At 30.1% G+C, this 13,142-nt stretch overlaps 1 protein-coding gene across 2 annotated transcripts in view; it reads left to right on the top strand.

The window, feature by feature from the left end:
* Positions 1 to 13,136, top strand: part of LOC106472330 (thioredoxin domain-containing protein 11-like) — a 70,044-nt gene extending 56,908 nt beyond the window's left edge. For both annotated transcript variants that reach the window (XM_022401712.1, XM_013932971.2), the window contains exons 12-15: positions 441 to 601; positions 3,091 to 3,203; positions 5,240 to 5,320; positions 10,853 to 13,136. In XM_022401712.1, coding sequence (XP_022257420.1) covers positions 441 to 601; positions 3,091 to 3,203; positions 5,240 to 5,320; positions 10,853 to 11,429 — 932 coding nt within the window. In that variant the 3' untranslated portion in view covers positions 11,430 to 13,136. The remainder of the gene's footprint in view (positions 1 to 440; positions 602 to 3,090; positions 3,204 to 5,239; positions 5,321 to 10,852) is intronic.
* The last annotated feature ends 6 nt before the right edge of the window (positions 13,137 to 13,142 follow it).

Raw genomic sequence — 13,142 nt, 5'->3', positions numbered from 1 at the left:
CAAGGTACACCTATACTTCTCTATTTTCTGGATGGCTAGGTTTGCTTCTATGATACATTTACAGTACAAACTGGAAATAAGTTTTGTACTTGTTAGGTTAAATAGAAAGGTATTTGTAAACCCCAAAAAGATCCACATGTTTGTTGTAGAAAAAGTAGGTTCCCCTATTGAACAAGGGGTCATATTGGAGTAAGGAACTGTATTTATTCACTAAAATCTGTAATGTTAAAATGATTTTTTTTATATTGTCAGAAATCTGGAACTGTTTAAAAAGTTGTGTAGCCTTCAGTGTAGAATGATTTAGATATTTAAATTGTCTCTGCTGTAAGCAGCAGATGTTATTCTAAAATAATCCGTTCCCAGAAATAAACATGTCATATATGTTATTGTATTTTTTTTTTTGAACTTAGTCTCTTATTTATTTATTTCTTCTTTTGAAGTGGATTTCATTGCAAATTACACCAGGGGACTGTTGGATCGTTATCTAAGAAGTGTTGTCAGAGAAACACAAGCATGTACTATGACATGTGGTACTAACTCTTTTTGTGTACATGAAGTAACCACAGCTTCTTTCAAAAGAGTGATAATGAACCCTAACAAGGTAAACAAATAAGAGCTGAGTGATTTGAATGATCATATTGTTTGACTATTATAGATACGGTTAAGAATTTATTTTAGATATTAGAGGGTGAAGATATCCAGTCTGAAACCTTGATCTTAGTTTTGAATGGGAAGCCCTGTCTGTCATCTAACTTGTCACTGAGTTAGCCTAGTTTTGAGAATTCCATCACTCATAAGTAATTCTGTTTAAGGACAAACTGAAAAGCAAAAAGGGGTTTCTCTTTTTCTGGTTGTCTATAAGTTATGTGTATGATTTTTGAGTTGTCCTTTACTCACCACAATTAATCTTCTTTTGTATACCTATTTGAAAAATAAATCTTGCAATTTATTCTAATAAATTATTCAACAAACAAGCTGTTTAGGATGATTTATTATTTTTTTATTTGAGCACCCAAAACAAATTCATTATGGAGAAAACACTATACACACAATTTACAGACCATCATTCTTGATTTTCAGTTTTTCCCTGATCAGATTTATTATTGATAAAGGATGTATTTGCCTTAAATCAGTCTAACTCTAATTGAATGACAGGCTTTACTTCACATTTCTTACCTTCCAATATTAATAATTTTGGTGATGGGTGAAATGACAGTATTTTATACAGCTATTCTGCTGAATAACTTAGAAGGAAAGATTAGTACTACATATTCTTCAGATACCTACCTTTACAAATGTAAGCTTATTGTGGTGAGTAATGGACAATTCAGATACCTTACACATAAATTCTGTGAATGTTTTTAAAAACATCAAGGGGCCTGGCATGGCCTGGTGGTTAGGATGATCGATTTGCAATCTGTGGGTTGTGGATTTGAATCTTTGTCACTTAACATGCTCACATTTTCAGTTGTGGGAATGTTATAATGTGGCTGTTAATCCCAATATTCATTGGTAAAAGAGTAGCTCAAGAGTTGGCAGTAGGTGATATTGACTAGCTGCCTTCCTTCTAGTGTATTGCTGCTAAGTTAGGTATGGCTAGCACAGATAACCCTTATATAGCTTTGTGCAAAAATTCCAAACAAACCAAACAAAACCAAAACAGCAATATTTTTTTTGTTGAAATAAGACTGCTTGTGTGCTTTTTATTTACTTTTAAATAACTTAATAGACTACAATGTGAAAGTAATAATGAGAAATTAAACACAGTACCAACATAGAAAGGGTGAAAGTTTTATATGTAGTACAAATTTTATTTTATTTTTCTCTCTTAACAAGTATGGTAATAATTGTACAACATGAGCTACATCATATCACAACATTAAAAGATACTAACTTGTTTTGATTTTAGAACATTGTGGAATATCAGAAATTAAGTTATTTTGTCTTGTGCAGAAGAAAATGGCACCATCCAAATTCAATCTACACAGTCTGTAGAATGAAAAATTACTCTAGTGATTGATCCTTTTCTTTGTATTCAGTATAAAACTTTTTGCACTTGAATTCAACCTAATTTTTGAACCTAATTCATGTTAAAAATAAAAACTTGTGTTTAGTCGGTTGAAACTTGTTTGGTTAAAATACCACAAACTTCAGATTCAGTGTGTGATTTATTAGGTAGGTTTGTTCTTAACATTATAGTTCTTGGTCAAGAGATTTATATGCCTGTTAAATTGCTGGAGAAATGAAGAAAGATTGGTTGATAGACATTAAATAGTTGTAGATGAGTTACGTTGTAATGTAAAAGCAAGTTTACAAAACTTCTTTCATAAAAACTATTCAATACAAATTAAAACTGCTTGGAAGTCCAGAAAATGTAACTACTTATTGAAGTAGTTCATCTGCTTCATTAGATAAAGATGTCAGTACACAATCTTGAGGAATAATTGACAGAGTTGAATTTATTTTCTGGTAAACAATGTTCTATAATTTTCAGTCACTGTTCTGAGATTAAAAATATATTGTTATTTCAGCTATGAGCATTTTTAAAATGGTACAATCATCTGCTCATGATGTGGTGCTCACAAAATGTTTGAAATATTTCATTTATTTATGAAGGTATCTCAATAAAAATTGGGAATCTGACAGAAAAAAGTAAGTTTTCTTCAGGTATAAGGGAGTAGTGCAATGAAACTGAAATATAATTAGAAAAAAAAAAGCAGTTGACTTTACTTTTAAGAAGATTACATTTAATAGCCTAGAGCTACTAGGGTTTGGGTAGTGTGTTGTTATGGCTGTAATACACCCTTACCTGAAAGTAGTAAATGCTTTGGGATAGCTTTAAGCTATTTAATGCAAGCTTGTTGATAATAAGATCAGTAGAAAAATATGAAATATCACCATTTATTTATTATTGGATTTCAAGAACATTTGGATTAGAAGGAAAGCATAGTACTTTTTCTGTGAGATTGTTTATTGAGATATTTTTGTAAATAAATGAGATATTCCAAAAACTTAGTCAGTGTCTTCCAAGTAGGTATAATGCCTCTTTAAACTTTCATAATGTCAGTAAAATATGTTTTTGCTTTGTAGGATGTGTTGCTATTTTATTATTCTTCATTGTGTGGATTTTGCAAAGGTGCTTTCCATATTTACCTAACAGTAGCAAGATACTTTTGTGGAGTCTCAGGAATTATGTTTGTAAGGTAAAATAACCAAATGTTTTGTACTATATATTACTTTTTCAAAGCACCAATAATTTTTAGTATAAGTTTTACATTTTGATTGTAAAAACCTTTTCTTTTACAAAAATATGTGCAATATGAAGCAACTTGAAATCTGTAATATATACTCTGGATTATCTTACATACAAAAAAATACAATTTTCTCTTCAAATATAACATATAATTTGATTAGGTGTGATACTAATGATAAAAGTAAAACATTATTATTGCAGAAACTGATTCTAATAACAAAGAATATGTAATAATATATCAGAAACACTATTTCTGCTATATCCAGTCCTGATGAGGCCTGTCATCCAATACTAGGGCTTGTTAGGTTGGCTGGGATATGACAGACATAGTAGCAGTCTAGGCACTATTTATATCATCAGTTGCATGAAGGGATATTATTATCAATTGTATTTAAGACATTTTGCAAATCAGATTTACAATAAGGATTGTTAAACAAATATTGTTTGTTTATTTTTAGCACCAATTATTTATTATTATTATTTTTAGCTCTGAATGAGCTATCTGGTCTTCTTGTTAATGAGAGAAAACTACATTAGTAATTCTAAGAACTTATAAGTGAAAGTAAAATACAATAAATAATAATGTGTCAACCACATTAAATATGCTATATTCTATGTTGATGAGGCTTAATATCCAATACTAGCACTCATCAGGCCGGCTGGGATATGACAGACATAGTAGCGATCTAGGCACTGTTTTTATTATCAGTTGCATGAACAGCAACTGTTATGGAATGAACTAGATTAAGTACTTAAAGTGTAAAGATATAATTATATGCTTACTAAAAATATTCTCTAAAAGGGATAGTATATAGTTATTTAATGTGTTGTGTGATCAATGAGCTTTAATAAAATCAAAAGTGAGAATAACAAGTGCTAGTAAATTCTGGTTAAGAAGTTAGCACACAGAATAACCTACAAAAGTTGTAATGTTTTCAGACAAGACCCAAAACTTGATTGCTTTTGAATAGTTGACTATTCTTCTTCAGGAGAATAAAGAAGTAGAATAGTCAACTATTCGAAAGCCCACAAGTTTTGGGTCTCATTTGAAAACATTACAAGTGATAGTAAATGATATTGTGATTATTGATTTGCCAACTTAAAATATTAGATATCTGTGTAGTCATAAAATATCATTTATCAAGGATTAGGTTCAAACTTTTGCAGAATATTTTATTAGAGAAAATTGTGATGTAAGACACATAGGAGGGTAACATGCTTAAAAGTATCAAAACTATTTAGGATATCATAATACTAGATGGCTTTCCTCGAAAAATGCCATGTGAACTCAGTAGACCTTACTACTTCAAATTCTTGAAAACAGTACAAGTAACTTCCTAATACTTGCTTATCTGATATTAAAGTATATCATCACAAAATTTATATTTTTTAACTACTCTTAAACTTAACTACTTTTGTTGTTAGTTTGACTTCAATAAAAGACTAACTTCTTCACCATTTATGTTGAAATTAGTTGGTAGATGCAGAAAGTTATTATTAACATACACCGACGACAGCTTGGATCAGGAAAATAAGATAGGCAATCTAAGAATTATTAATTAGCAAGGCAAAGTTTACTGAAGGATAAAGAAAACTTTGTTAATCTTTAAAACTAATTCCTCATGCATAGTTTTCTTGTTTTAAATTTTGTTCATTATGAAGAGGTGTAATCTCATTTAACAGAATGTGTTTGCTAATTTTTTATTTGTGTCATTTTTTTTTACATGTTTCAGCTTACCATAACTATGGGGCAAATTTACCTTGTAACATATTTTAGACTAGTCCTTTCATCCAACTACTTTTAACTCCATATATTAGTTCTGAGCAGAGTTTTCATCTGCAAGCACTTTGCTCTTGAGACAATTAAGTTCACTAAAGTCAGTTTTTAATTGCAAAAGGTTAACAGATATTTTTAAGATATATATATAAATGTTAATTATTTAGATTGAATGCATATTTCTAAAATTCATTGTATTTTGTGCTTAGGATTAATGGAGATGAAAATGATCTACCTTGGGAATTTACAGTTGAGAGGTACCCCACCTTGATATTCTTCCCAGCACATAGGTAGGTACTTATTATTACAGTAATAAATAACATGTTTTCCTTCTGTAACAGGTGGGCTGTGTAAGCTGGTTGTTGGAGCTCAACTTTACCACCAGTCACACTAGATTTATATTAAGTCCAGGTATACAGTCATGAGTGGAGTACACAAGTCACTAACTCGAGATAGCTTACAGTTAGAATAAAGAATCAACTCTGAGAGTGAGGTTCCAAAAACACAATCAAGATTTAATATATATATATATATCCAAAATCAAAATACAATGTTTACAGCAAATACTCGTTTAGTTCATCAAGCAAATCCTCTATAATTCTGATCAAGTTACTTATTATACTCAATAAACTTTCAGTTGGAACACTAGAAGGATTATATTCAGACATGCTTAAGTTCTAAGTTCCTTTTATCATTACATATTAACTAAATTACTTGATCAAGAGAAATACAATTCATTACCTACATCACTCTTGAGATGGTGGTTGGCTTTGTTGCAGGCTTGAGAGCTTCAACATCTTTTCATACTTTCAACTTGTGACTGATAGCATGGTTAGGAGACTTTTCTTTTTTTTGGTTTTGGAGAACTCTTTTTTTATATTCTAGGAGAACTTTTCTTTAACTTTTCAGCTTCAAACATGAGTTTTTAAGTGAAATTCTTTAATATTCTTGTGAGTGTTCAAGTAGTATTTGCATCTACCCGCAAGTAGGTTTGACACTTCATTGGACAATTTCTGCACATTCATGGGCTTTTTGAGAACCAAGACCAGAACTCTTTATTGGTTATAGTAGGAGTCAGTGAATCGGCAGCCTATTCACTTGTACTGCTCCATACTTTTTGGTCATCACTACTACATCAAAGTTCCCTACTCCTACATATGTATCCTACTCAAAAGCTTCATAGTTTGTGAATTCTTTTTCGTCTTTTATTTAATTTATTTATTTTTCTGAAGCATTTGAATATATAAAAGTTGCATAATATCCAAAAATGCTTCACTTCAAAGCTTTAGAAAAGCTAGAAAGTACTGGAGAGAGCATATTTTAAAATCTGAGTGCTAGTACACTGGTCTTTGTCATTGTACTTGAATTTGGATAGCACATTATGAAGTTGTAATAAGTTCATCAAGAAAAGTTAGAGATTAGAAATGACATATAGAGTTGTGATTTTGTTTTTAAATGCAAGAAAAACAAGTACATACCTTGTTAGGCAGTAGGCTAATTAACAGAGATGAAAATAAATCTTCAATTTGTGGGATTTTTATCATAAGTATTAAGCCTATTGTGTCCATTTCTTGATAGTTTTTGGTATTTAACACCTGAACATTATTTTTTTACTTCACATAAGCCATATTTTAAATAGATTTTTAGCCTAGCTGATGAGTTATTGAATGAGAGACCTAGACAGTGACTTGTGGGAAAGAAGAGATAGATTTGAAATACTATTTATACATCCTCTGGTTTGAAATTCATAAATAACTAATTGAGTGAAATGTGAGTAAGTCACCTGTTGGTTAATATGACTTGTATCACAAAGTCTAGATCAACCTTTTTTTGAACCATTTTACTGGTTCAAGCTACGGAATGAAATATCGGAGAGTGCGCTTGCACTGTTTATGTATGTATGGCATGGACACCCATAATTAAAGCAATACAGAAGTCATGTGGATTTTCTTCTCTACAGGTCTTCAGAAGATAGATATGAAGAGCTACCTGGCATAGTTGCTCTATCTTTGATGTATATGTTGCTTTTCAGCAATTTAGAGTGTTCCAAGATCAAAAACCGGCAAATAGCCAAAACTGAGATTTATTATTTTTGTTCATCATCATCATCTTTCTTCAATAGGCTTAGCACTTATCTTGTTCTAGCAGTAACTATAATTTTTTCATCATTTGATAGAGGAAAACATTTTTCACAATCTTTCATTACCTATTTTATTATTATTCTATGCAAAATTAAAAAGAAAAAAATCATAATTCTAGAGTAAATGATGTTATTACCTCTTGAAGTTAGCTTTCTTGCATAAATCTGGTGTTCCTTTAAAAAACTTAAGTATAGGGTGAAACGGGAATTACCAGCCAATAATAGATGAACATAACATGACTGTAATGTAGTATACTCTATGCTTTGTATACTGTACAATTGGTGTCTTTAGGGAGCCAACCCCTATATTATGTATGAAATGAAGGAGTAAAAAGAAATCAATACAGAAGCTAGATATGAAGAACTACGTGGCATAGTCACCCTATCTGTGGTGTATATGCTGCTTTTCAGCTATCCAGTGTGTCCCAAAATCAAAAACTGGGAAAAACAAAAACTGAGATTTCTTATTTTTATTCATCATTATCTTTCTTTAACAGGTCTAGCAACTACCTAGTTCTAACAGTAACTATAAATTTATCATCATTTGATAGAGCAAAACAGTCTTAAGGATCTTTGACTACCTATTTTATTATTATTCTATGCAAAATTTATAAAACTTTACAATACACTCTATAACCTAGTTACACATGTATGCCATCTTATAAAAAAAAAAAAGTAAACAAACAAATAATAGGAAAAAGTTTATCGCTAAATAAAAAAAAACTACGTAGGGCTGAGTACTGAACTTGAAAAAGGAACCAAACAAGATAGAGATGGAAGTGGACATATCACTTGATCTGGCTAGTGATCACACAGCAGACTAAGCCATGTCGAACTTACATGGAGAAAAAAATCCCTACATTACTGGCTTCCTCACTGGTAAAACAAATATAGCCAGAATTTCCAATTCTAAAATGTTACTCTTTTAGTCATAAAAGTAGTATTCTAAAGTTAACTAAAAGAAAAGTATAATGATGAAAGCTGAGATTCTATTCAAACACCAAGATCAGGACCAGCACACTTTGACCTCCACCTATGCATGTAGGGCTAAGGGAAACACAATGTAGCTTATTGGTTTAGTTGTGATTTCAAGTAAAGTTGAATATGTTCCATGGTTTTTTTTTGGTTTTTTTTATGAGTCAAATACTTCAGATAATGATATTTTTTTAACTGAATGTGCACACAGTCAGTCTAATGGACCAACCCTGTATTGGAGAAGTAATGTTGACTATAATTCTGAATTTATGAAGTGTATCTTCATGGAATGTAACAAGCTTTTAGTAAACACTACAAATCTGTTTTACATAAAAATTCAGATCTGTTAATATATTTTTTGTACTATGTCTGTGAAATGACAAAATCAGTCTGATTTCAGACTCTGATATGTGGGACTGCAAGTTGGTGTTCATCTGAGGAATAGGAATACTTTTGTCCATTTCACATTTGCAAATTGTATTAACATAATCACTTCAATCTCCTAAATGCATATCTCAAGTTTTTTCACTATTCCTGTATACTATACTTGGTATTTTCTCTAACATGAAATGCTGCAAAATCAGTATTGTAGTATAACATGAAAAATTGATAACTGACATCAGATTCATAATACAATGTTTAATGGCACTCTGCACAAGATCAGGGCTAGCACACTTAGACCTCCATCTATGCACATAGGGCTAAGGGAAACACAATTTTAAAAGTTTAGTAATTAATTCATCTTCAAAGTGTTTCTTTTGATAAATAGGAAATTATGCCCCAGTGTTTAAAGTGTTGTGTTGTGGAAAAAAACTTCCATTTTTTAGATTATATTGTTGCTGACTGGGGTGTTTTGGATATTAACCACAAATTGAAAAAGGAAGAACAAAAAATGGGAACACTGTTCTAGAATATATTTATTTACCTATATTCCTCTATTACTTATTCAGCAAGGTGTAAAAGCTCTATGCAAATACTTCATATCAAGTGATATAATTAGGTTTAACTTTTGCTGTTTTAAAGCAGAAAATGATTATACTAGCAACAGATTCATTTGATGGGAATCGGAATTTTATAGTAATCAGTAGAACGACGGTAATAGCAAACAATCGACACTTTGTTTTCGGTAATGTACGTTTATTCTTCAGACGTTTTGGAATATTCACATTCCATCTTCAGCGACTGTATTAATTAATCGATAGTATTAAATACATATATTCATTCAGTTGGAACATTTATAGCAGCAAAAGAAAAAACAAACAATCTAAAACAGGATTTAAATAGGAAATAAAATTTTAACAATTATATTATGAAACTAGTGTGGTAAAGAAAGGGAGGTATAAAGATAACATTGTATAGTTGACAATGTGCTAGGGATATTTATAATAGGCTTAGCTGTAAAGAAGTTGTGCTATTGTTATTGTTAAAAGTAACCTCATCCTATTACCGACATTCTACTGATTATTATAAATTGATTAGAAACAAGTGTGCAGGTATATATCAATGATGTGTTGTTATCTTTGGCTGAGTACTATTATTGTTACAAGTCAAATTGATTATCACAAATGTTTTACAGTAAGTGATAGAAAAAAGAATAAAAGCTAGATGTAAATTTACGAGAATCATTTGTGACACATACAGGTGCCTATATTAGTTTAACTTGGACAAAGTAATGAGCATACATGTCAAAAACAACTATCATAAATAAATTTGTAGTTTGCTTTGGTTTTTGATGTTAACTGTCATGGTATTTGAAGAAGTTACTCATTCTTAATATTTATAATATCAATTCAAAAGTACTATAAATGCTGAGTTGTACTTTCATGTAGTCATAGCTTTTAACACAACTTCATGGAAGTTAATATTAATGATTTCTGTTAATACTAAATTTGACTTTGTCTTTAAGATATTGTACTTCATACAGGAAAATGTCTTTTTCGACTTTAAGAATTTTTACCATTGTATAATTAAGTAGTGATTATGTACTATAATTTGTCACTTCGTGTATCAAAATTATTAATGTGTCAAATTCATGCCACAGTCTTTAACCCTACTCCATTTCTTTATAATGTATTATGTAAAAACAGTCATCCAGGTTCCAGATGTCTCTGATTACATCATCAATATTACATAATATTATTTAGTGCAGGAAAGAAACAATAGTTTTTTCCACGTAATCTTAATGTATCTATACATCTTCATAATGCCACTTCTTCTAATTAAGGATGTTGAAATCATTGTTAGAAATTATTTCTCTGTTTTAGATAGAGCCTGTTTTGAATAATGCATATTTTGTATAAAAAGTATTAACAATTACTTTGGATAGTGAAATATTTTGGGAACAGTTTAGCATTTTCTACTTATGGGTATTTAGTTTTTATTTAATAGTACTGCATCACAACTGTTATTGGAATATGTGTATTAAAAATGTAGATCACTATTGTTGAATAAGAGAGTTAGGAAAACATTTAGGTTTAAGAAATCAATGTAACAGAAAGATAAGAAATCCTATAACCCCAAGTGCTTTTGAAAGGTGGACATTTCTTCTTCAGGGGCAAATTTCAGAAGGAAAGTCTACCTTATGAAAACACTCAGGTTATAGGGTTTTGTGTCTTTTGTATTGAAGAAGAGAGAGAACATTTATTAAGTCCATAAAGCAGTTATAAAAAGAACCATTTCATATAGTTTTACTATTTAAACTTTTCAGGAAAGCTGAGAGTGTTACTTTCCCACCATCATTGTCTCTGACAACTGTCAATCTCCTTCAATTTATCCTGACAAATGCTCAGCATGGAGTTAGATGGCAAGCTGCAACAGTGATGTGTAGTAAGAAATGTGTCAAGCAGAACTTTCTAAATTCTCTTGTAGAAATTCAGCATCATTACATTGAACATCGTATCCTGCTTAATCAAATCTTATTGGTTCAGAGAAAGTTTGACCTATTACAACTGAAATCCAGCAGGTCGGGAAAGAAATGGAAAGGTTTAGAGGAGGTGCATCAGAATCAAATATTAAAAAGTTATCTTAAACACCTTGTACTAAGTTTAAGAGAGAAGAGAAAAACAATTGCTAAAGTAAAAAACCTGCAAGAATTGCTCAAAAATAGGTTGGGTTTTCCATTAATTGATATTACACATCAGGATCTAAAAACATTTTCTTTACAAAATAAGACCTTTTATAATAGGCAATTGGAAGTAAAGAAGCAAGCAAAAACTTCAAGAAGTTCTACAAATTCAGGACGTTATTTAAGAAATGAGAAAAAGTTAAAAAAGGATGAACTTTAAGTAAATATAGTGACTAGTCAAAGTGATTGAGTCTTGAGAAATTTGCCATTTTGTTTCACTAATACATTTAGCATTCTTCCAAAGACCTTGTTGGATGCTAGTATTTCTGTTTGTTTATTCATTTTTGCAGGACATAATAAACCTTTTATATTGTTGAAGTAGACAAAGTATTATATACTTAAAAATAATTTAAAACAAGTGGAGAAATAACAATCAAAATGTTTGGCATTACTAAGTATAGAAGTATAATCTTTGCTGTATATGCTTCTAAGCATTTTTACTGTTGCAATCTGAAACTTAGCAAAGTTAACATGGGAAAATGCTGTGGATCATCATGCTGGTCCAACATTAATAATTTTCCTTTCTGACATCCATATTTTTATGGTTATAAAAGTTTCAAGAAGCTTAAGGAAAATATTTTTTTAATGTTTTCATAAATGCTCATGTTTTTATGACTTAGACTTGTTTGTTGTTATATACTATAGAAGACTGTTTGGTATTGGTTATCTTACATCGATTAATGCAAATAGCCTTAAAAATCTTTACTTCAAATGTCAGTATGAAGGATACAGTACAAAAATTACTGTTCAGTTGTATTTTAATTTAGTAGTAACCCCAAATTTAAGAGCATATTTTGTGAAAAAAAGAAAAGAAATAATATATTGTAGATAATTTCAGGTTAGCAGCACAGAAAGTTTTATATTAAAAATGTGAATTCATATTTTTTCTGGTAAGATTTTTAAAGTAAGTTGAAGAGAATGGAATATATATAATGTGAAAAACTTAGCAAGTCAATAATTTAAACTGAAATTTACCATACATTCTTACATTGTGTTTTTCTATGCAAAACCAATGGATGTGTGTGTATTATACTAATATTTTATCAGTTTTGTTTTTGGTTTGATAGGTAATGCATTTATTATTGCATGATTAATATTGAATTAAAGGTACATTAACCCATTAATCAAATAAAGTTATATTTTCATGAAAGAATATAAAGATGTAAGACTTTCCCCATCCTTTACCTAAGTCTTTAAATCATGCAAAAGAACTTATGTTTAGTGAGCATTACAAATGAAATAAAAATTCCTCCCTCACACTTGTGATACTTCAGTAATGTATCTTCTCTCTCATGGTATCTTTAGTTTACCTATGATTATGTAAAAGTAGCTGTAGTGTTTTTAGAGTGCCTCATCCTTGGTGTATGACATAATCAGTCAGTGACCCCATAGGACTGTAGTTTGAGTAACATAAAAAAAATAAACCATTAAAATATTTGTTTATTTACATGAAGTAATAATAATTAAAAAACACTAATAATCTGTTGGGCAGTAAAGTAAGAAGAAAAAAAAACACTTGTACACTCCAGGTAATAATAATTTTTTTTTTTATTTCAGCTAACATGTCACCACTGTGGCTTCATCAGGGGTAGTAGACAAGAAGCCACAATGGTGAAATATTAGTTGAAATAAAATGTTTTCTTTATTATTGTCTGGAGAGTATAGTTTTTTATTCTTACTTTATTTCCAAAATGCCTAAATCCCTCCAGTAAGAACTACAAATTCTGAAAAACAATAAAATTAATCATCTGTACTTAACCATGCCAAACCTTTTATATTAATCTGATCTTCATTTTCCAGGATTAAAGCAAGTACCATTGAAATATGTGAGTTTCTTATATAATTACTTTGAAATTATCATGGAATATGAATA

This window comes from Limulus polyphemus, unplaced genomic scaffold, assembly GCF_000517525.1.
Source record: "Limulus polyphemus unplaced genomic scaffold, Limulus_polyphemus-2.1.2 Scaffold119, whole genome shotgun sequence".
Classification (NCBI taxonomy): Eukaryota; Metazoa; Arthropoda; class Merostomata; order Xiphosura; family Limulidae; genus Limulus; species Limulus polyphemus.
Note: the sequence above shows the minus strand (reverse complement) of the source record. Positions and strands in the feature narration are given on the sequence as shown.